The 25478-nt window shown below is 40.6% G+C and overlaps 1 protein-coding gene across 3 annotated transcripts in view; it reads right to left on the reverse strand.

Annotated features, from left to right (window-relative positions):
• The window catches only part of DACH2 (dachshund family transcription factor 2), a 247595-nt gene that overhangs the window by 7528 nt on the left and 214589 nt on the right, over positions 1-25478 (reverse strand). For 2 of the 3 annotated variants that reach the window (XM_041485379.1, XM_041485378.1), the window contains exons 8-11: positions 6227-6372; positions 5555-5702; positions 4084-4227; positions 1005-1070 (exon numbers count right to left, since the gene is read on the reverse strand). In XM_041485379.1, coding sequence (XP_041341313.1) covers positions 1005-1070; positions 4084-4227; positions 5555-5702; positions 6227-6372 — 504 coding nt within the window. The remainder of the gene's footprint in view (positions 1-1004; positions 1071-4083; positions 4228-5554; positions 5703-6226; positions 6373-25478) is intronic. The other variant, XM_041485380.1, reaches the window with a different exon arrangement.

Raw genomic sequence — 25478 nt, forward strand, 5'->3', positions numbered from 1 at the left:
TGGACGACAGATGCATACCAGAGGTATGCAAGTCAAACCTTCCCCAGCTGAAGAGAAATGCTCAAGTGAGGTTTGTGTCTCTGAGTGCACTGCAGCCCCTCTCCTGTCTGCACAAACTGCCTGCAGTTACCTCAGCACAGGGGATTTCTGCACATTACCATTCCATGAAGCAGGGGAAAGGCTGGGATTGCTCTAAGAAGCAGCAGTTCTGTGGAAGAGGCAGCTTTCTCCAGGCTGCCAGCACAGAACTGAATTGTCTGGAATGAACATGGCACAGGACTGATGGGATAAAAACTCTACAAGTTGGACTTTCATCAGAGAATTTCAATGTTCAAATTGCTCAGAGCAGATTTTATCACAGTTGACTGTGGATTTTCTGTGCGGCTCAAAGAGGCTTCCAAGAGGAATAGGACTATCCCTTGGGAATATCCCTGTGCCCCAGCTCCCCCACAGGAGGATTTTAGAACTCCTCACGTCCCAGACCTGCAGCCAGAACTCATTTCCTGCTCTTTGGGAAGCACTCAGACCATACCTGGAGCTGCTGCACTTACACACAGCCACACAGTGAAGGAAAAGTAGCACCAGATAGCTGCCCATAATGTGAACATGGCTCTTTTTCATTTACAGTTCATGCATTTTTTGAAAACATCTGCGATCTTGATAGGTAGGTAAAGACCAGAGGTAAAATATTTCAAATGACAAATCATATGTAAAACCCCTTTTGAACTAAGGGCATATGTCTTGGTAGATAAATATCAGTTTTAAAACAAATAGCACCTCTAAATCACCTCAGCTAAATAGCACCTCTACTTAAAGTTAATTTCTGATCTTGTAAGGTTAATTCCTGATCTTTGCTCTTACAAAGGTTTTCTGTATCAAACAGGAAAACAAACTGAAGTTCTGTAATTTACATTTATCTTAAATCATGAAAACAGACATAACAATGATTTAACCTAATTTTTAATGACAAGCACACAAGTGAGGAGCTGTGGTACATACTGCACCTTGCATGGCTGCACTGTCATGTTGGGTTCCGTTGTGTTCTATTTCCATATCTGGGATTCCAGCATCTGAAAGATGGGAGACTGAAGATTAATTCATTCCCCTTTGACCCTCTCTCAGGCATCTTTAGAAAAATATTTATAGCAAACAAGGGTGCTCTCCAAGTTAACATGGTCTTGCATAAAACATTTGGTCCTCATAGAATTTTCAGTAGTAAATTGTTTCCAAAATGTGCAAACATTACTGGTCTCACAGTGAATTATTTTTAACGTGCTTCACATTTGTCTGACGGTCAGATAATAACCAACACGTGGTATTAATATGTCTGCAAAATCTTCTTGGAGAATGAGGGCATCTGACACATGAAAAATAAAAGTTGAAATTAAACTGTGATAATATTAAACTACATTGACTCTTGTATATAGCCAAGTACCTCCAAATTACAGAGTTGAAGAATATAGCCAGTTTCAGGCAACAGTTTTGGGGTGTGTGTATCAGTTTGTGCGAGTGCATGTTACAGATAAGAACTGTGCAAATTGCATTTCCAGCCTCAGCTCGGGATGTGTGAGCATGTGTTACCACCCAAACCCAAATTACAGCTGTCATATTATGTGAAGTATTTCCAGATCTCTGAGAAGAGCTTTCCAAAGAGGACTGTGCTCTTTTTTTTTTTTTTTCCAAGTTGAGAAGGAGTCTCATGACACTCACTCTGGACCTGTTTAATTTCATGTTGGTGATCCCTGTGTCTGCACAGTCCTTGGGGTGGGGGCGGGGGCTCCAACACCCCAGGGTGTTACAGGAACAGATGCCACGATCCACCTTGTGCCAACAAGGATTAGCATGAAGGGGATGTGATTTGAATCCATGGCACCTCAAATCCTGGAGAAACATCTGCTTCCCTTATCACACAGCCCTTAGAAATTACAGGAAGGAAAAACCCACACCTGAAAGGAAGCTGTGTATACAGTTTGGGGTTTTTCTGTGCAAAAGCCTGTTCTGGACTTTCTCAAACAGGGAATAACTGCACTGTTGCTTTTACGGATCCCTTCAGCTGAGTGTCAGGATCTGTCACAGAGGTGATGCTTTGCTGGTGACCCTGCAGTAACTGAGCCCTGAGTGAAAGCAGGGCAACCCTGAGAAGTACAGTCCTTACAGGAGAGCAATAGCTCAGCAATAAATGTGTAAGTTAAACACATGTCATGTGTGCATATATAGCTCTATAAATGTATATGTGATAAAAAAGCAGTATTTTCACATATACATTTTTTTTCTTACAAAATTACAAGTGACTGCTATTCTGCAGGGTTTCCCTTACTCAGATTCCTGAGTAGGCAAGTGCAGGGCACTGACCTATCAATCTAAAAAGGTTCTTTCTTCTCAAATCCTTCAGAGTACACGTTGTATATACTAAAAATGACAAAGTCATCTGTAACTAATAACAGCATCTGTTAAATGAGACAGACTGTCAGACTTAAATTAAAAATACTCAGAATAGCCCTTCACATTTTGTTGTCATAAAATTGTACCTGCAATTAAATTGTGGATTAAGATGCTAATGAGCTACCTGATTTGCATGTGCAATCAGATTAGCATGTAAATATCAGCTTCTTGCAGGCACTAACATATATATGACTACCTGAGTGTGCCTGCAAATCAAACTGCTGCAGCCAGGCCCACACCAGCAGATGTAAAGGTGTGTTAATCACACTGCTGGAAGGTTGGTACCTCTGGATTTGTGGCTTCCAGAACTGCTGGGTGCTGCTGGCTGGTGTGTGAGCAGCAGGTGCTTCCCTGCAGCACCCTAGGGAGTGACCTTGCAGCACATCAGCATTTTAGGCTTTTTCTGACATTCCTCTCAAGGTGCTGCTTCTGTCCGTGGGATCCAGTCTGGGCATTTGTCTGATCCAGTGGAGGAGTGGAGAAGGTTTTTTGCTGCCTCTGGCCACCCACTGTCCCTGGTCACTGTGCCCCACCCCAGTGTGGCTGCAGCTGTGAATCCACACCTGGATCCCCCTGGGCACTGCCAGTGCTCCAGGAACACCAGCCAGTCCTGCTTCCAGGATGTGCAGGGCTATGAACAGCAGATGAGAGAAACCTCTGAGAGATGCTGCTCTCATACTCACAGAGTTTATGTGCCTTGGGTGCCCCAGATAAATCACAGCTCCTATCTCCTGCAGAGCACTGCTGTGCCAGGGCACACACACAGCCTTGCCCTGGCTTTAGGCAACAGTGTGGGCAGCTCTCACAGCTGAGAACTCCAGACAAGCCAAATTAATTATTTTTGCTCAGCAGTCAGGCAGTTTTTGCACTCTGCAGTCTCTAGCAGTGACCAAAGCAGACAGCACAAATTAACACACCACAGGACACCTGAATGCAGCAGGGACTGAACATCACTCTGATTCCTGAGCCTCTGCAGAGACTCCAGGTAGGGATGCACAGACTAAACCTTAGCAGCAGAACATGAAATGAATTAAATCTCAGCTAGGTTCAATCTTAAATGTTCAAACCAAAGCTCTAAAGTTTGGCCAGAATCATCTGAAGCACAAAAGGCAAACCCTCCTGGTAGCCAGAACTTAATCACTGTTTAGGAGATGAACTGATTTGCTTTTGTTTCACAAGAATATTTGGGAAGTGTTCAAAACCCAGTCAGCTCTGAAAGCTGATACATATTTAACAAACTTAATAGGTCCTGAGGCTGAGCAAACTTCAGCCAAACGGCTTTTGAAATGAAGCTCAGCAGTTCTAAAAATGAATCTGCTGGGAGAGAAGAGTTCACAGAACCTTACAGGAACCAAATTTCACATTGTCTTAGCTGGCACTGTAACAGATTTCTCTGTAATATATTCAGCATTTCTTGTCATCTCTGTGTAAACTGCCCTGTCTGTTTCTCTAGTTGCAGACTTATTTATTTTTTTAATTCTCGACCCAGAGCACATAGCCTGAAATAGATTTTTATTATTTCAGGAAAGAATTGTGGGGGTTTATTCTGAAATTTGCTCTGTGCATCATCTGATTTTTTTTTTTCCTCACTCAATCAAACATCATTTTAAGCTGACTCTGAAAGGCCAACTAAGACATTACCATTTAACATCCTGAGACCGTCACCTGATGTGGCCTGTTTCAGAGCCTGTTCCACTTGTTCTCTTCTCTTGGATTCAAATTCCAAAGCTTCCTGCAATTTTCTCTTTGCCTTCTTCTCTTTCTTCAAGCGTTTTTGAATTGTGGCTGAAATGTAAATACAGTGCAAGAATGGTTGTCAGGGCACAATTAACAGATGATGGAGACAGTAAGAAATTAGTTTATGTTCAATATTCAAAGGTGCAGCTCTAGCTCAAGACCCCTGTGACAATACAGATATGCATGTGGTGGTGACCTGAAAGACAAACAGTTCTGAGGATGCTGATTATTGGTGAAATTCCCTCACAAGTCAGGAGCCATCAAAGTCTGTGAATGACTTGAAGTTTTTGGTGAGTTAGCTGGGATTCAGGAGGGGCATACTGCGCTGTCCTAGGAGCTAAATGTTGTTTTACAGAAATACATAGTCCCGTCACACCTGGGTGATGCAACATTTCTGGACACCCACGGCAATTTAACAGCTTCTGCAGGATTGACTGACCCTTCACAACTCAACTGAGAGGTGCTCTTTGGTGCCTCTAAGTGAGACCTGGCCTTGCAGAAAGTTCCACAGACTCAATTTCCATTCACAAAGCACAGAATGACAGGACTTGGCACCTACACTTTTGGTCTTATCTAGTTTTATGTTTCTGATTTCATGGATGTAATCTAGAAGTAGCTTTTGGCACATGAAGTGCTGTTCCTTTCCTTCAGATGCAGATCTGAATTTTAAAAAGAATACTAATATTGCCTCCTTTGCAACAGCACAGCGAGAAATTCAGATTTACCAATTTAATTGCCTATTATTATCAAAAGCTTCTAACCAGTCATGGTTTTGTCTCAGAAGGCCTCAGAAGGCTACTGCACCTCAATCTCCTGATGCAAAAAAAATACCTAGGATTATTTGCTTCAGATCTTGCACTTGGGCAGACAATTTCTCACAGGTCTTTTGTGTTGTGCTGAAGTTCTCTACAAGACAAACTGAGCAGCACTGAATCTGCAGAAATGTGGCCTAGGGAAGTAATGACAAAAATCACCTAAATACCCAAATTAAAGCCATGCCTTTCTCACAGTAGGACTGATGATGCTTAGAGGATAACAGCAGAAACAAAAAGAAATTAAGGCTGTCAAATGAAGAAATCAGGCTGGGAATACCTGGGCAGAGTGATGCTAATACACCCGGAAGCCATGGAACTGCCCCAGCTTCCCTCCTCAGAACCTGCTAAAACTCTCTGGTTGTCCTACAGGTAATAATCCTTCAGCCACTGTTCCTCCTGCTTACAGAAACCTGTGCTTCATTCTGGTTCTAGGAGATCTGAATCTGTACTACACCAGAGTATGAATGGCAGTTAACTCTGAGCCCTCAGCAGCTCCAGCTGGAAATGCCAAAGGCTTACACATTTCACAGACACCTAAACTCCATTTTTCACTCACTCACCTCTGCTTTGCAGCTCAGCTGTGAGTTGCCTTTCCAAGCTCTCTCGTAGTTCTCGCTCTCTACAAAGCTCCATCTTTAACTCTTTCTTTTCCTGCTGTATCTGCTTTTCCTGGACTCTTGCATTGTCCACAGCCACTTTCAGCAGGCCCTAAAACACACACAAATGCAAGATCTGAAAATACCATTTTCTTTAAACAGTGACAAAATTCATCCATTTGTTTCTTTTACATCCTCTAGGAAAACAGAAAGATTAGAAGCAGGAACCTACAGACCTGAAACACAACTGGGCACTGGAAGGAGCTAATGCTGGAGTTATAGATGAGGAATTTTGTGGCATGGAATCATTCAGTACAGCTTTGGCTAATTTGGTTACACACAGTGCCATGTCTCTGCTCACCTCAGTAACTGCAGAGAGAAGCACTGCAGGAATAATGAGAATGGTGAATTTCAATATGAATTATTGAATTATTGCCAATTATTAAGTCAAATATACATTGCATGAAACTCTTCCATGACTGATAACGCCAGGGAGAGAAGAAACCTAAGCACAACATTAAATTAAAGAGATGAGAAACTACAAATACAAAATAGTTTCTGAAACTTTTTTAAGAGTGCAAAAGAAACACATATTATGTATCATGACATAATCTGGCCCTGTAGAGAAGAATTTACCTGAATGTTGGTTAATAGTGTTTCTACTGATGAAAGACCATCAGCAAAAAGAAATGGCGCCGGAAATCCAGGAGGCAAGGCCTGTCCAGCCAGTTGGACTTTATCTAAGGTTGGTTTCATTATTGGAATGGCAATTTGGACCTCTTCTGTAAAGATAGGTTTAAAAGCGACATCAGAAAGCATTGGAAATATAGGTGACTGTAATTTCTAGCAACTAGCATTTTGTTTATCTGGAAGTCAAAACACAAGTGCGTTAGTAACATCAACATTGTTTCAGTCTTTGGGCAGCTGGGACTGTTGCCAAGGCAAGTTGGCAAAATAGAACAGAACAATAATCAATACACTGAGACTATAACACAGCTGTAATGGAGTACAGACTATTATATCTCAAATTCTACAGAATTATACCACAGAATTATAACAGTATTACGCAGTTCATTAAACCTGAATGACCTGTCTCCATTCTATCATGTTTGCCATTCTGTGATGTGCGTTTTTTGTTGCTATAACCTTGGCAAAATTCTAATCAAGGAATGTATCACATCTCTTTACTCCTTTACCTTTCCCCTTCCTGTGCTCAGCAGTAAATAATCTCCACTGAGTCATCCATCCCCTCTGCCAGCACTGCTTGGAAGTGGAGCATCTCCTGCAGAGAGCAAACCGGGGCCTGGCAGCTTCCCCCTTCACTCCTTCTTGCAAATACATGGTGTGGGTATAGATCAAGCTGTGCACAGACAGCAGAAATGTGTATCCAGAAAGAAATTGTTTTTTCTAGAATCCCTTCAATTCGGTGAGGAATTGGTACTATCGCCAAGGAACTCCCATTTTTGAACAGAATAATTGAAGGATCTTTTAGGACAGTAGTGCAGCTCCTTTTCTCAGATCCCTGTGAGTACTTCCTCCCACGTAGTCATTTTAATTACTGAAAACCACACAATTAAAATCTAGCTCTGTCTGAAGCCAAACTTTGTACAATTCTTTCACTATGAAATGCTAAAAAAACACTTCTGTGCAATATTCCAGTCTCTCTCTCTCTCTGTCTCTCTCTCTCTATATATATATGTATATGTGTAGATATATGATCCTGCGCTTGCAGAAATCATGACAAGTGTCTGCCCAGCACCTTTCTTTTAGTGAAGCCTGTGATCCCTGCCTTGGCCATGAGCTCCTGATGCCTGTGCTCACTCAGGGCAGCTGCAAAGCCAGCCCCCAGAGTTTCATCTGTCAAGTGCCTTGGTCATATTAAAGCCTGAATTTACAGTTAGACCACACCATATTCAAAAGGTCTCCGTCTCCCACTCCTGTTTTTAAAGAATAAACAACTTTAAAAGAATCTGACAACTAATTAACCCAGGGTGTCTCCACTGCAGCACTGTTTTCTGGCGTAACACACTCCAGGAGCCTCCACTGAGCTGCACTTTTTGCATCCACCTGACAACAAACCAGGAGCATTAGCAGTATTCAAGTATTCTTTGATATCTCTGGTTTGGGAGTATTTTGTCTTTGCTCTGTGAGTTCATTAAATGGAACATCTTCCTAATGATTTTTCAGGACTAATAACAAAAGCCAGTAACCTCCACACATCCTCAGAGATGGCATCTTAGATGGAATTTAAGTGATCCATTTAAAAAATCCCAACTCGGGTAACAAACTCAGACCATGAAGTTTGTGCTGATTCAGACATACCATTTCTCACATTCAAATATATCAGTGGCAGAGTTTTTAAAATAACCTGATTAGTTGTCACACATGATGCCACACAGAAATAACAGCAAGCCATGGAGTCACAAAAGACTAAACAGAAGTGGCATTTGAAAAAGAAAGCAATACATGAAGTATGCATAACAAAACTGGAGCTGCTCTAACACCTCTAGAAATCTCTGCTATTTGGAGATGAAAGTAATAACATTAAATTGGCCGAAAGGAAAATTACTATTGACTGTGAAGACAGGTTGCATGGTCTATGGTTTGTAATGCTACTGTACAGCAGATTGAAGTTTCAAAATAGTATTACTCTTCTTTAAAGAGATAGACACAGCTAAATTAGGTGCTGCTTGCTGCAGTGAGGATCAAATGCAAAAAGAATCATATTTCATCAGACCTAGTCAACACCAGGAAAATAAATAGAAATATAAGAGGTATGCAGGCAATGATTCATTTTGATAATCTGGCCCAAGAGAGACACATAGAGACAGCACACAGATCTAAGCTTCTACCAAAAGACAAATAGGACACAGAGGGTGGGAATTGGGATGACAGTGTAGCAGAGGTCACATCGATTTTCAGCAGCAGTTTTCACACAGATGAGATAACCCTGGACTCTATTTGGCCCATTGTTCATATCCTACCTGTCCCAGAAGCAATAAATTTCCAAGTCCCAGAAAAAGGGCAGTAAAGAAGAAGGATTCTACTTATGACTTCTTATGATTAAGTTTTTGTGCTAACCAAACATGCTTTGCAGACCAAGGTCACATTGCATGTTAAAGTCTGTAATAGCTGAAACTAGAAGCAGCATATTATGTTTTAGCGTATATGGGTGGAAACTGTCAAACCATTCATCATTTTTTTTCTGACTGAAATCACACTCTGCAAAGATGAATGATAAATGCATTAGAAATCTATTTCAATCTTGTAATAGGTCTTCACATCTGAACGGTGTCTACATCTTGCCCATGCTCTGAATAAGTGCACAGTTAGGCAGAAATTTATTAGCTAGACTTGAGGAATCATAATTGGTAAAGCAATTAAAAATGGCATGTGCTGGAAGCATTTCTTGGGGACTGTATCAAATGCATCTCTTTAATGGAAAAAAATAATGTTGATTTAAGGATTTTGATTTTAAACACCACTAAAAATATAAATGCTAAAAGCTGCACTCACATATACAATACAACAGAATAAGCAAGAAATAAAGCCAAGACAGCTACAGTCTGACCAAGGACACAAACAACCTTTCTGATTATTGAAGCAAAGTGGGAACTACTTTTATCGAGCCTGTTTGTTAAACCTGCCATGCTTTATAAAAGCATTCAGGAATCCATTTAGAGTGCAGTCTTTTCATTTTAATTTCTAGCTGACATCCAGATGAATAGATGAAAGTAAGAATTACACTGCAGAGCAAAAAAATACACAGTAAACACTAACATGGAGTGAATGGAGTATCATCCTGGGAAAGCACACAGAAATCTGCTAGGAAGTTTCTTGCTCTTAATTCAATATGCTTAAGTATTTCATCTTCTGTCTTCTGCCTAAATTACAGGAACAGGGATTGGCAAATGAAGCATCAACCTCCAGACTGAACACAGCACTGGGAACGTGGGGAACATGAATTGCTCCCTGCACGGCCCAAACCAACAGGCACTTTTATTTGCCAGCTGGTTTATTTTCTTTCAGAAGGCATGTTTTTAAACCCATCAGTCACAGCCCTGATCCACTTGAAATGCTACATCACTCTCTGAACAAGGGAGAAATATTAAAGGTACAATTTACACTGGTTAGACCACCAAGTTATTTCTTCCCATGCACTTAAAAACTTTATCTACCTGGAGCTGTAGGAGCATTATTCACCTCCAACAGCTCACAGAATATAACTCATACATTAAATAAATACATGGCATATGGAGGAGGAGAGAGAAACAATTGATACAGGATTTACAGTTATTAACCTATTAGTTACTAACCAAGACATTTGATCTCAGAAACCCTTCAGGCAGGGAAAAGAAGATGGTTTTGGACACAGATGGTGGCTGGGTCACTCCTTTTCCCTGCCTGTGGCATAAAATTTAGAAACCCAAGGATTTAAGTGGTTTATTAAAATTATAATTCTTTGAGTTTCATACCTGAGTGATGGGGATTACATTTAATGGCCCATAGTTAGGCCCATATCCAGAACAGCCTGGATACTCTAGTGGATCTCTCTGACTTTTAATAAAATAAAGCAGAGGATTTGCCACATCAGCTGGGTTATCTGTGTGACTCATCTCTGAAGTTAAAATATGTATTTGAAATACCATTCTTTGCCCAAAGACCTGACAGAATCATCCAAACTGATGTATCTTCATGGTGGCAAGAGGTGCCCTGACCTCCAGCTCTACACCTACTTCACAACAGAGATTGATGGTGTCCAAACGTGGGTATTTTAATGCAATTAGGGGTAAAGTTCTGATTTTTGCCTGCAAAATCAGTTTTCTGAAAGAGACTTCTTATTTTAATTTTAAATCTTGGCTACTTCTGTATTGCTTAACTAGAAGCCAGGTTAGTTTCTTTTTTCTTGTACTGCAAAACAAGTATGAAAAAAAAAATCTGTAATCTGCAGCACTGTTTATTTCAAGTATTTTGTATTTCTAATTCCACAAGGACAGGGTTATCTGTCTTCCATGTCTTAATAACTTCCAAAATCCTCCATAACCCTCTATATTTTTCCCCCTCACTCACTGCTGCTCTGCCAGGAGCTGAGACTCCTGATGATCAGTGAGAAAAGAGATGTCTCCTGTAAACCAGGCACCAGGCAGAAATTTAGTGCTTTAACCTTGTAATTCAGGTGCCAAATTTAAAGTCACTGCTGTTTTTCTTAATTACAGCCCCTGAATGAATGGGGTCAATGAATGCAATTGAGAAGCAGCTGATTAATCCAGTGCAGTACCTTTAAATCAGATTTCATTTCATTTCCCAGTGACTGATACAAGCCTTGTTCACTACTGAGCTTTGTCAGGAAAAACTTCACTTTGAGAACAGTATCTAACAATTAAATACACATTTCCTACACATTTCCATGCTGCCTTAAAAGCTTCTTGAAACAATCACAGAACAGTACCATCAACTATGCTCCACTCATCTGTGTCCAAGCAGGTTCTCACCTGGGCACTCTGACATCACTCGGTTTTATCTGAATAAGTTTAATAAAACTTTTCCAGTGGGATCAGCAGGAAATGCAGGCCACACAACCATGGAATTGTTGAGGATGAGAAAGAGCTCATGATGTTGAGGATGAGTAAGGTCATGATGGAGTCCAGCTGTTCCCCAGCACCGCCAGGGCCACCACTGACCATGTCCCCAAGGGCCACATCCACATGGCTTTTGAATCCCACCAGGGATGGGGACTCCAGCACTGCAATGTCCCTCTGGTCATGAGGGTCCCCGAGCTGCCCCCAGCACTGGAGGTGCCCCAGTGGTGCCAGCACAGGGGACAGCACTGCCCTGATCCCCTGGACACCATTCCTGATGTCAGGAATGATGAGGGTGTGTCCTCCCTAAGGACATCACAGAGCTGCCACTTGAGGTTTGAATACAAGGAGGCGGCAAAAAGCAGAGAAATTAAAATTTCACTAGAAAAGGCTGAAATTACAGTTTATAAATTGCCTTTATCTGCGCACTCTTTATCAAGAGGTGCATAATTATACAGCTTTGACATTTTCATCAGTGTACTCTCATTAATAACCCAGAAAATTATATCTATTTATAACTTTAACATATTTACAATATACTCTGATGTTCACATGGCACTGGCAGTAAAAACACCTGGAAATATTTTATTAATTCAAGCCTTAAAAACAAAGACCTGAGTTAGATGAGATACCTGGTTTACAATAATAAAAAATGAAACTGAAAAGTGCAGCAATTCACTGGCTCAACATCAGAACTAAAGTTTCACTGCACATAACCTCAGTCTCGTGTTCAGTATGTTCAGATGCACAGAAGTTCAGTATGTACAGATTAAGAAAAACAAATACAACTGATGTCACCTTGTTAAATTCTGTTCATTAAGGAGAAGTCTAAGTACTCCCACTAAAGCTCCTAATACATATATAAAGAGCCTTCAAAATGCTGGTTTTTTATACTCAGAATTATTTACAATTTGTAGTTTGTCTGTGTTATTAATATCTTTGCTTTCTCCTACAAGCTGCTCCTCAGGCAGGTTTTGGTAATCTGGATTCCAAAATATTTAAAGTTGCTCTGTGCTTTAAAATGCTTCTTAATCTAGAGAGAATCTTGAAAACTATTGATGTGCATTTTCCATATGGCAATCTAAAGTAACTATTTTGTTCAGGCAATAATAGTACCTTGTCACTCTTCACCATGATGAGGATTATTTCTGTGAAATAATGTGAACTATTCAATAAAAGTTTAGTAGCAAAATCACTGTGGCATGGAAGAAAGGGGGAAATGAAATAAAATAAACAAAATCCTCTTCATGGTCATTATCAGGAGGTTATAGAATTTTTCTCAGCTAACTCTCCTATTAAGGGTTCACAAAGGGTTTTTTTCATGGTGATTTTTAAGCATCACCATAGTCTGACTATTCCTCTGCTGAGATTTTAAAGTGTCAATGAGGATGGGTAGGAGGAATTTGCCAAGAAGAAGAAAAAAAAAAAATTCTTCAATTTTCTTCGCGGATTCAGCTTTTCCCTATTAATGTTGAGATTATTTCTTCAACTATTTTGTTGCAAATATTTATGACTCCATATGGAACAACAGATGTTGAAGAGAAGGGATAGCAGAAAAGACTTCATTTTCAGCAATTACCCTGCTACTTGTTGTCATACTGTAGGTGTTCTTAGTGCATCTATTTTACATACCACCCTGTCCTTTCACACACTGCAAAAATGTCAGTTTGGATAATTAATGTAATAACTGTAGTCCAAATCATTTCCACAATGAAAAAAAAATATAAATAGGACAACAGGAGGAAGAAATCAAGAAGGCAGAGGGAAGAGAGAAATTGCTTTAGCAGTTCTTCTGGAATATCTGATCAGGAATCAGTTTGCAAAGCTGCATTAGGTCCTTAATACAAAATCTTTCCCTTTGGGACAGATGCCAGTGACTGTCACCAAGAAGAGAAATCATACCAAAAAACAGGAAAACAAAGCTATGCAGGAAACAGGATAATCCTGGAGGATCATATGCAGTCAATGCCACAGAGAAATTACAGTTATGTATTGATTTATGCTAACATAGCACTCGTGACACACAAGGTACTTAACCTCTTAATATATTTTAAAATAGTATCAAACTAATACTAATATTATTACTGTTGAGTTCAATTTCTTAAAGTACACGTATAGCCAGCAGTTAAGCCTTTCAAATATTTGAAACAGGAGGAATACTCCATTTCCTGGATATTCCTGGATAATTATTCTTGCTTTATTAAGGTTTATTTTACAGCTGTGTAAAATAGGTTATAAAGGACAATTCTGCTATTATGTCCTCCCCTGCTTAGGCTTAATAAATATTATATTCCACACCATCCATTAAAGCCAAGCAGTGGAGAAAATAGGAGTGGTAGTAATCTCCTCCACAGATGTAAAATACCTTTAATAAAATAAGGGTGTATAACAGTCAGGAACAAATTACTGAGGTCTGCTTTAATAAAATAGTACCCTTAAAGCAGTATTACTCTTAAGGTACTGACATTCCCACTGGTGATGCAGTGTATCCTTTCAAAGCAGTGCAGCTTGTTAAAATGGCAAGATATCTTTTTGCAATAGAGTGTTTGTGTCCAGGCAGATACAAGGTTTGTATAGAATGCATCCAGGGAGCCATAAAACTGGTGGGAAACATATTTCTCCGTGGTATTTTAGTACTTTGAAAAATTCAATCACTGGGAAAAAATGTTTTGCTGTAAACATCTGAAGAGCATTATAAAAGCAATGGCTTCCCACAGCACCTGCTTAAATAATTTTAAGAGGGAGAGAGTATGTCTTTACTCGGATTCTAGAACTTGTAGAAAGCTTCTCCTATTAATTTCCCTGGTGCTGTCAGGCCAGGGCACTTTTAATCAGAAATAATTATGAGTGCAATTGGGGAATGCTCACCGGCAGGATTTTTTTGCGCTACAGAAATAAGACAACTTTCAAAACTGATCGTTAGGAGAAATATGATTAACGGGAAAATATACCCAGAGAGATGAGCACCTGAAAGGTTTGCTTCTGAATGAATTATGAATTCCTCAGATGTCAATAAAGGACTCTGCTTATATATCCCAGTGTTTGAATTCAGTTCAGTTACACATTGATTTTATAAACCCTGATTAAGCAGGAGAAATCCATCCCTTTTAACTTCACCTGTTTCAATTCTGACTTTTCCCCAGAAACCTTTAACCTTGCTCCAGCTCCTGATCCATCCCACAAAGCTCGTAGCACATCCTGATCCCTGCTCTGAGCCCATCTCCACTCCCAGTGCCACCAGTCAGACACTGCCAGTATCTCCTGCAGGACTCCAGGTCGCAGAGCTGAACCCTGACACAACCAACCCCCTCTGGGGCTAAGAAACAGCCAGAATTTCCCCGATCTCTGTGCTCTTCCCTTGCTGAGCTAGGAGGGCAAGGAAGAGCCCCTGAGGCAGAAGCAGAGCCCCAGTGTGGGGATGTGACACGGCAGTGACAGAGTGACCAGACTCACGGATATTCCAGCAGCAATCCATGCGGAGCTGCCTGGCCATGGCAACTCCTCACCACCAAATAATTACACCGTGCTCTGGGGAAAGACAAGTTTTCCTAGCACACAGCCAATCTATCAACAGGAAAAGCTCTTCCTGACCCAAATGGCAGCTGTGATCAGGGTATAAATGGAAGCTAAGCACCAAACGCTGCACATCCACTACTCTGCAGCCTAATAACTGGGAAGTCTGCAGCTGCCACTTGGCCTGAGAGCTTTTAAAGGGTCAAATACTGGGGAGGGGAACGGAAGAGGAGAACTTTCTGCAGAAGGCAGCAGCTATCTGGCATTAATCTGCCGTGTTCCTGCCCCAGAGGAGCCTGAGTTGCTGGGGAGGTGGATGTTGTTCTGTTGTGCTCACCTCTGCAGTGATCACCTCCTTCACAGTGACCCCCAGCACATAACAGAGACAAAACATCACTTGTAAAAAAAGTGTGAAGTATTTCAGCAATTCCAGGATCTGCTTCCCTCTAACTGGTTACCAATATGGTGCAGGATTACAACTCCCAGCACCTCTCAGCAGTTTCCCTCTACTCCTCTTTGCCCAAGCACCCTGTGCCACCAATGTGGAACAGCAAAATTCATAAAGCCGTGCTCTCTTACAGAGTGCACATGGTAGAGTGTGGCAGCAGAGCCCTGATGTTTGGGTTAATTGCATTAAAAATAAAATTACAGCTGCTGAAGGCAAGGCACAAAAGCTGGAGAATTGAGCAATGAGGATTTTTTTCCCCTCACAGCCACATGTAGGTACAATCCCATTCGTTTGGTTTGGTTGGCATTGCAATCCCATCACTAGGAAAATTTTAAGGAACTTCATTAATGTTTTGCCTCCAAAGCACTATAATTTGTATAGCAGGCTAAGTAAAAAAAAATGCCAGTGGTGTCATGATTACTAAATAAATCTTCTACACAGATTTTTAGATAAACCCTTGGAGTTACACGCTTCTCAACTAAAACAAGATACAAAACAAAACAAATGCATTCACAGATTTCAATCCAGCTTTGGATTTGGTTGGTGGCTGAAAAATCCAGCTCTATGGACCTGCCACTTTCTGTGGCTTCTGGATTTGGCAGCTGACACCTGAGGAGATGGTGAGGGGCCACAGAGAGCAGAGCTCTGCCGCTGGCTCCCAGGGAAAAGTGGAGGGGAGGAGAACATCACCTTTTTAAGCACCCTCCCACTTCAAATACAGGTGACAAACCAGCTGTCACCAAAATCAAAAATAGCTTGAGCAAGTTAAAAGAAGGAGGTAACTAAAAAGTATCAAACAATTGTCCATGTTTTTCTTCCAAAGGACAGGAATGAGGCTCTGCACTCCATCAGTGCATCTCTCCTTCCAGGGGGACTCCCAGCAGGCCAGCCAGGAGCATGAACATACAGCTCTAAGCCACATTATAAACTCTGTAAGCATAAAACCCTTTACAAATGTTTAGGTTTTGATTACTGCTCCTGTGACGTACGGCTTTTAGCAAGCCAAGCATTTTCCTTTCCCAACTGCCTCACTCTCTTTGCAGGGCACATTATATTTTCACTTTGGCTTATTCTACCTCCTCGCTTTGAAACCCTGCATTACTTGAGAGAGTGGCTGACATCCCCATTCATGATAGTGCACAAAATGAAGCTTAATGAATCCCCAAAGCAATGTACTTCACGTGCTAAAATCAATGTACATTGCCTGCTACAGTATCTCCCTGTGAAATGGAGGCATTTGCTCAGAAATTTCTATCTCAACAGGGTCTTTTTTCTTTTTGTAGCATTTAACTGCCTTTTGTCTGCTCTTGTCTCCCTCCAGTGTTGCTCAGATGGCAATCTTTTATTCCTTGTGCAAACTCATTTGGAAAATGCTGGATGGGCTACAGCTGTGTACTGCTATGTAAGGTCTAATCCATGTCAAGCAGTGCTTTATACACACTGAATAAACACAATGAAGCAATGTTTTAACTGATTATTAAAAAGGCAGGGTTCTGGGCTGAAAGCAGTATTTAAAATCAGATTTAATCAGCTAGTTTTGTACAATTCTGAAAGGTAGTGATGCTATACATGCTGCCACTCGAGCCCTGGGGTTTTCACAGGGGTGACTGCAGGCCCAGGGGAAGGGGCTGGGGATGAAGCTATTTCTGGGTGGTTTGTGCAAATTTCCAAGGCAGTGGCCAATGAAAAACAAGCAGTGGATCAAAATATCAGTGAACACAAACCTCACCTGGGAAGGTGTTTTCCCACACAGCTTCCAGGGAAATAAAATCCACATTTTTGCAGAGTCAATCCAGGTGCTGGGGAACCTTTGCAGCTCAGTCTCAAACAGTGAAATCTGCTCTGGCTTTTACGATGTAGAGTCTGGATTTACACTCTCTAGTATAAATACTGACTTCAAATCAACCTGCACTGCATCTGACAAAGGTATCCCAGTTGCATGTGCAGTCTAGAGCCATAAAAAGTCTCTTTATGTGATTTGCTTAAACTAACAATTATTAGTGCAAGTAAATTCTTTTTGAACACAGAAACAGTCGTAACAGTGATATTGACAGATAAATAATTGGTAATAAAAATACTGATGCATCCAAAAAAGGCGTCTCTGACCCACCACAGGATACTACATCTGGAGAATCACAGATTTTTTGAAGGATTGTTTGAAAGCTTGGGCAATGATTAGTCTGAAATGAAATCCAAAATCTAAATTCTTCTTTATTCCAACCATTCTCCACTGACTGTACTTCTCTGTGGCACCCCACGAATCTAAGTGAAAAAGGCACTGGAAAGCAACTAAGTTTTATTTCCTTTTTCCTTCCAATAAAACTACCACTGTTGTCCTGAAATTTAGGTAGGAAAAGCTGGCGGTGTCTATCAGGTGGCAGCATGAACAATCTTCATTAGCTTGAAGTACATGAATTATCAATCAAATGAGAAATAAGCAGAGAGCAGCTGAAAATGGCAAACTGCTATAATTACAAATGATGTCTTCTGCTTGACTGTCTCAAGAATTGTTACAGGATGCTGTGCAAAAAACCCCAACATTTATATCCATAGTCCAAAATAATATGGCTCATTACAATGACGTACTTTGGAGCAGAAATATCATTTTTATGTTTCACATTGTTTCTGTTCTAGACACAAAATCTATATTTTGTTTTATTTTTAAAAAGGATGAATTTGCCTTAGAGAACTGACAGCTTATATGAATATTTTAGTTTTGCTTGCAAGTAACAGGAAAAAAAACTATGGCATAAAACTCAAGCCCCAAGTTCTTCAGAATCCCTACTGCGAATAAATTTTATGTTTATTTGTATTTCATTTTCCTCGAACAACTGCCTTTCCCTTGGGTATTTATTAAAAGCATAAAAAAGAATGAGCCAAATTCACTTCTCAATAACATCCATTCAGCATTGTTGGAGCTTGCAAAATTGCACTAGACCAGCCAAGGGGAAAATTTCACTCACTGTTTAGTAAATACATATAATTTTTTTTTTCTGGTTGAGAAGATGTATTGTTTAATCTTTAAATTCTCTGCCTGGCCCTGCTTATCAAAGGAGAAAAAGCAGCTGTTTGGTTATAAATCTGTGACCTCACACAGGAATAATGTGATATATGTGCTGGGCTGTGGGTTACTCAGGGCAGTCCTGCACCAGGCAATTCCCACTGATGTGCTGAAGATTCCAGCACAGTCCCATCTCCACAAAGCAAAAGTTACATTTTCTTCTGTGTGATTTGCCTGAAGATTCCCATAAATCATCTTGTCTGACCTGCATTCTCAACCCCTCAGACCGAGGCAGTGTTAGGAGGGGAATGGTCTGAAGAGAATTCGGCCACTGGGAGGGTCCGTTCTCAGCGCAAGGCTGGAGCAGCATTTCTATACTGTATGGCAACACATCTACTTCTGGAGATGAATCAGGGAAATCCACAAAAAACAACAGAACAGAAGGTGCTGGTTGGGCTGTGACCAACACAGAGCTGGTTCACGATGCAGCCAAGGTGTCCCCACGTGTCCCTCCCACCTCCTGCCCACCAGGCCGGGCTGGGCTGCCCAGGGTTGCTCTTCACCCACTGCTGCAGCTGCCTTAAAGCTGACCTGATCCCATAAACCCCAGCTCCCATGATGTAAGATCACTTCTCCCACCATCAGCATGGGTTTTGCACAGTTTGATCTCATCTTTTTTAATCAGAGTTTGCAGGGAAGGTCATTATAAACTGTGACTCCTAAACAGAGCACGTGGCCAAGAGCAGGGGTTAGCGCTTCTCGTCCACTGCTACCCATGGAATTACAGTTTATCGCTTTGGGAGCAGAAAAATGATGCCTTTAAGATCTAAGCCAACATTTTCAGGAGTCTCGTGGATTGTCTTTATTGCCAGCACAAGAATCGCCCCAAATCCAGCAGCGAGTAATGTGACCATTGCCCTTGGCAGCACCATTAAACTGGGCAGTGAACTACTTCAAATAGCTGCGAGTGTTAAACATTAGTTCTGCCTTAAGTAGGTTGATTTTAACAGTCAAATGTGCTCTGCAGTCTATGTGAACATTAAAAGCACCTTTCAAACTTAATTTTACAGAAATGTTAACGACCAGAACAAACTATTGAAGGCGAAGAAGAAAAGTAATTATTTCAACAGATGAAAGGAAACAGTAAATTAACACTCTTGTTTTAAAAGGGGTCTCAGTAACTTATCTGCTTTAAGGAAATACCATTAAATGGAGGTACCATGGATATTTCAGTTAATATGTTTATGGTTTGGAGTTTCTTTTCTCTTCTGACCTTTAAAAATGAGGTCTGAGGCAAAAGGAGAGCTGTAAATCTTTAACTGAAATACAACAAGTTCCAGAAACTGCTTTATCAAAATCATAGCAAGGGAATCGGTTCCTAAATATCAACATTACATGTCATACACACACACATCAAAGCCATCAACAGCAACAACCTTTATGGCCACAGAGGCCTCTAAATTCTGAAGAAAGCAGGAAGACAGAACCAGAATGACTCAGAAATATTCCTAACACACCACCAGTGCCTACGTACATAAAAAAAACCCTAGGGACAGCTAAACTAATCCTATTATTACATTAAAAAATATCCAGGGAGAAATTTGTCATCGTTTAGAAAATGTTAAGTTGCTTGTTATAAATACAAAACACACCAGTTTTTGTGCATGAGCTGTTATTCAGTGCAATTCTGAAAACTGTTTAAAAACAGTCACTGGCTTGTAAGCAAGATTTTTTTACCATATGTGTTGCAATATGGAAGCAGATTGTGGACATTTCCAAAGGAATTTCAGATATATATTTAAAAAATCTTTACGGCAAAATTTAGGTGATCATTAGGGTGGTTTTTTTTGTGGACATGCATTTTCTACACAATTAAAAAAATGTACTGATTTAACTGTGGGGCTTGAAAATAATTTATTCTGTACAATCAACGCAGCTACACTTTTCATTCTGAAATCACTCACTTGCAGACCTCAAATAATGAAATGGTTAATTGTCCTCGTGACTTACACATATCCACTTTGAAAATACAGTCAAATTTAGTGTTTCTTCAGCAAAGCTGCATTGCTCATGAAAGTGGCTTTAATCTGGGCTTTCAATTAATATTTTTTCATGAAGGATACTTTAGTAAAGATATTACATTGTACTGCACACGTCTCAATCTGCAAGTGTGTGTGCAGATTTCCAGGGATGCTAAATGCTACAACCACACACATCCATACAGGACATACATGACCTGAGAGGTAAGGAAAGAACTGCACACAGAATTTAGCAATCCTGAAGTAAATTGAGAACCAGAAGGTCAGGAAAAACTGATGATGTAGTCTCAGCAAACACTGGCTTTGACAGGAAAGCCAATTTAAGTAGTTCCCACGCCCCACATCACAGCTCAGCAGCCCCTTCTGTGAAAATCTTTTGGATGCCTATTTTTAAACTGCATCATATAAAGAGCCTCTTCACTAACACCTCTGGATGATGCAGGATTATTATTTTGGGGAGACATTTTCTTGCTGAAGGTATTTTGATGTGGGAATAGGCACAATCTGGTTCATTCTTACACATTATTTAAATCGTGGCAGCTAATGTCATGTCAGATAAAAATAGGAGTGAGAGTTTTTTAAGGCCCTTTATTTTTTTGAACAAGCAAAATGTATTATTTTGTCTGATTTGAAGAAGAAATTGAGGAACGTGTGGAAAAGTACCCACGACTTCCTGGCATGAAAGAAGTCTACTCCACAAATTAAGTCTCCCTTTAGCAATCTCATTTGAGGGTATTACAGGGGGTAATTGAAGAAACAACAGCTGAAGACAACCCTTCAAGAGAGAACTGCAAGTCAGAAAACCTTTAACCTGCATTATCAGACCCACACAGTCACTGTCAGATCCACTACCCAACCCAAGCTCAGCCTGCCACTCCTGCATCCATCAGCCTGTGCTGGATTGATCATGATTTGGTATTGAGATGTGATAAATACCACCACGTTCAAGCCTTCAAACAGCAGCTCCTGAAATGCACAGTGACAGTGCTCTTGCTATAAACATATCTGCACCAATTATTAGGGTGAGAAGAATTTGTGAGCCAGCAGTCTAAAATCATAAGTTTTAGCTGCACACAGCAAGGTATACACTTATTTAAAAATAAATGTGAAATTCAGTCTTCCACAAAAGCAGCAGTGTCATGAGAAAACTCGGGCTTTAAGTTTTGTAAACGCTGCGTTTTCAATATTAGAGTGTCAGTCTTCATTCACTCTCTGACAAGGTTGTCAATCAAACAGCAATCTAGTTTTGTAAGACTTTAACCAAAGATCAAAGCAATGATACTGCTGAGTTCACATTACCTTCCCAGAGATAACTACTTGAGCACTTTCACAGCACTGCATCGATATTAACTTTGCACCGTTCCTTCCAAGCAAATAAAACAGGACAAAGTTTGACAGCCCTGCTGGCTTCTGCTCTCAGCCCTGATCCAAGCTGAATCCCAGTGCCTTTCCTCTATCCCCTATAACTCCTCCTAGATATTGAAGGTGAGGATTGCAGGACGTGTGTTCAGTTACACTTTCATCAATTAAAAGAAAATGAAATGTGCTTTCTGTCTCCTCTGAGGAACACATCAAATGTCTTTTCCTCAATAACAATAGTTGGGCAATAAAAAGATGAGTGAGCAAAATGTGGTATATCATCGTTTTGCCTTTGACTCCAGCCCAATGGCAAATGAAAGGCATCCAAAATCAATTTCCAGAAGCTAATAAATTCAGTATGTGAAAGCAGTGAAAATATAACTTTTGCAGCCTCATCATCAAGCTGATTTGTAAGCAAAGCTGGGCCCAATTCCTGCACCCTATGGCACCCATATTTTCAGTTTCATGCAGGTAATATACCATTTCCACACAGTTTCTATTCCGAGGCTAAACAGAGAGATATATGCATATATATCTTCTTTCCACAAACATATGTCCTGGTAATATCATAATAAAAATCTGAATGTGCTGTGCCCAGGAAATGGTGTCGATCCCTATCAGTTACTTCCTCCAGCAGCAGTGAAGGGAAGGTGAAGGCAAAAGCTGCTCCAAGGGCAGAATCTGAGCACAGCTGCTTCCCCAGCCCCACAGGAATCCCAGGACAGGGCTCTTTATGGCAGCATGGGCAGGGGCTGTGGGGGCTTTATTTGATTGTAAACTGCAGCACTTGCCAGACCATGCCCAGATAAAGGCAAGATTCCACAGGGAATATTGTGTGACCATCATCACAATTTAAAATACTCCCTGAGCAGTGCTGAATACCTGCAGGGTATGGCTTTGGATCTTACACTGCTGAGGGCTTCCACTCACCCCAAGCAGGTCTTCCATGTGATAGACTAAGGATTTTTTTAAAATCTAAACCAACTGCAGACAGCAATGTTACACACGGTCAATTACACTTACCTAACACACTGAGAAGTCATTAAATGTGTTAAATTTTTTTTTGGTGTGGTACTTACTTAAAAAGAATAAATAAAGTAGGAAAAAAACCAAAACATCAAAACCAAAAAGGTTTCTGACCCTGAAGGTTTCTTTGTCAATATATGGATTTGTTTCCTACAGAAAAAAAAAAATACAAAACATAAAGAAAAAAAAAAAAAACCTGAAGGAAGAAGGCAGGCAGGCAAGCTGGGTGCTGGAGAGAGTTGGCAGTGGAAATTGTGGCTGGGGGGTGTAGCTGAAGAATGATGGTGTATGTGGACTGAGGACATGTGTGAGGTTTGGAAAACAGCAGGTGGAGGAAACTGTGGAACTGAATTATATTTAAAGGGGAGAAGTTAGAACTAGGTGATAACAGTAAAGGAATCACACTCAGAGTGTAAAATAATGCTTTGTCACTTAGTTCATACTGTGAACATATCCAGGTTTTTTCTTCCAAGTCACCAGCAATGGGAAATGCTGTTCTTTCTTACTCTATTTCTCACCAGGGCACCATTCTCCTCAGATGCTGGCAGCTTTTGGGAGCCTAGACTGTTATTATGGTACCTGAGACAACTATTTCCTCACACTGCAAGAAACACTCTGCTGAGTTTTTTTGTTAGAAGTATCAGATCATGTTTCCTCTTTCTTTACTGTAGGATTTAGTGAGCAGTTGGAAATTAGTGACTGAAACCCAACTCAAATCTGGGTAACAATGTAAAATCCCCTTTCTTTCATGTTTGTCATATCTACTTTACCTGTTCACCTCTATGTTTACAAGCAAGAAATAATGATTTTTTAGTCTCAAACACTTTCTCCAGCTGAAGAGTCTGAGCCCTGCCTGCCCTCCACACTTCTAGCTTTCCAAAACACACCTATTAAAAAGCAGAAAGTCTGGGAGATTATGTTGCTGATATTTCTGCAGTAGTGAATAAGCACAGGAGCATCTTTCCAATCTCCTGCAGACAGAGCAGGTTAGGAAGTGTGAATGCAAATGTGAAGCCAGCTGTGAAACAGCAGCTCTTGTGTGTGTGTGTAAGGGGTCACCTGGATGTTGTGACAGTGCTGCTGTGCCTGTGAGTGCCCTGCTTTGCCCCTGGGGCTGGGCAGCAGAATACTGCTGCAGGCACGAGGCACACGAGCACACAGGTTTTATGTTTTATGTTTGATGTACAACACAAGTGAAGCTGTGAATGCCACACCTCACCCTGCAGCGAGCACTCTGCCAGAAGCCAGTGCTGTCCACCTCCCCTCTCCCATCCCTGCGACCCCACAGGCCAGGACATGGGTCCTGGCTGTGCTGGGGGGACCCCTGCCCCAGGGGACTCTGACACACTACATGTGCAGAGCACATCTCTCTCCACAGCCCACGGAACACAGAGCTGGGATGTTCAAGTGCTTTATTCTAAAAGTACCTGTTCATAAAACATCTTTAAACTGATGCTGAGCACCCTGATCTGAACCAACTGCAGGGAGAGATATTACAGAATATTGATTTCACTTCACATGCTTACATGTCATTACAATTAAGATTTCCTGAGGGTGTGGTACTTACTTCAAAAGAATAATCAAATGAAAAAAACCCACCAAACCACCAAAACCAAACAGAATTTTATACAGCAGCAGTTTCAAACAGGACCTGTGAGGTGCTATCCCCTCCCAGCCTCCACCGAGCACAGAGAGATTTCACACAGCTTCAAGCGTGAACTAACTTGGTCCTTCCTGCTCATAGGATTTAGGACTGATTTTTGAAATCAAAGTTTAAGAAGTTAAACTTTTCGGCATTTCCTTTTATCTTTGATAATGCCACCCAAAAATAGTTTCTCCTAAATTTTGACGGTTTCTTCTGTAAAGACGAAATGCACATTTTTAAAAGGATCTAAAAACCAGAATATACTTAAATATAAAAAACCTAACTGTATCCGTAACTAAGTCTTCATTTAGTTTAAAAGTTTTGATATTATCTCTTATTATTTATTCTTCAAAGGAGAATAGTAATTAGAAAAGTTCTGCAAATTTGCACTAATGAAGCAGAAAAATCTACTATGAAGTAATGAATTTTATTAATCACCATGCAAGCAAATTAGTAAAAAATAGTAAAAATTTAAGTACACCTAGATTTTTTAAAATGGTTTTTATAGGGGTTTATGTTAAATTACAGGGTATTTCAGAGAATTACAGAATGGTTTGGATTGGAAGGGACCTTAAAGAACATCTTGTTCCAACACTCTGCTATGGGCAGGGACACCTTCCACTACACCAGGCTGGTCATTTCTATGTCTTGTAACAACTTGAGCTGGGAAGTGTAATTCTGCCACAAACTTGAACTATTATCAAGGAATTTATACTCCCTGAACACTGAACACTTAAATATGCAGCAAAATTACATTGCTGAATCTAAGCAGAACCATGAAGAGTGCTGGCATTGTGTGTGAAAGGAAACCCCAAATCCCTCCTTTATTTCCATCTTTTTTCCCTTCCTCACATCCAGCAGCTTTCCTTGCTGTGCTCAGGACATCTCTCTAAATCCAGGGGAAAAAAGGACTCCCATAAAAATGCCTTATGCCAGGATGTGTTAACACCACTGCATGAAATAATTGTTCCTTGGGAGATTCTAGACAGTCAATTAACCCCCAATTCACGACTCAAGTGGCAGAGCAGACACTCCATGAATCAAGGGTAGGGGTTCAATTCTCAATTAGGAGGAAATTTTTTCCTTAATAGTTTAATCTTGTGGTCAATTAAATCCCCGAGCGTTGTATTAATTATTATATGAATTCTGGGCAACTTCTAATTTAAATGTTAGTTATGGTGTACAACAACTGGACCAGAGTCTAGGGCTTAAATTTTTCCAAAATTTCTACCTTAGGGGTAAAAATCCCCTCTTCTGAAAAAAGACAAGGAAATGTCT

This window comes from Pyrgilauda ruficollis, unplaced genomic scaffold (genome assembly GCF_017590135.1).
Source record: "Pyrgilauda ruficollis isolate IOZ18807 unplaced genomic scaffold, ASM1759013v1 scaffold7, whole genome shotgun sequence".
NCBI lineage: Eukaryota > Metazoa > Chordata > Aves > Passeriformes > Passeridae > Pyrgilauda > Pyrgilauda ruficollis.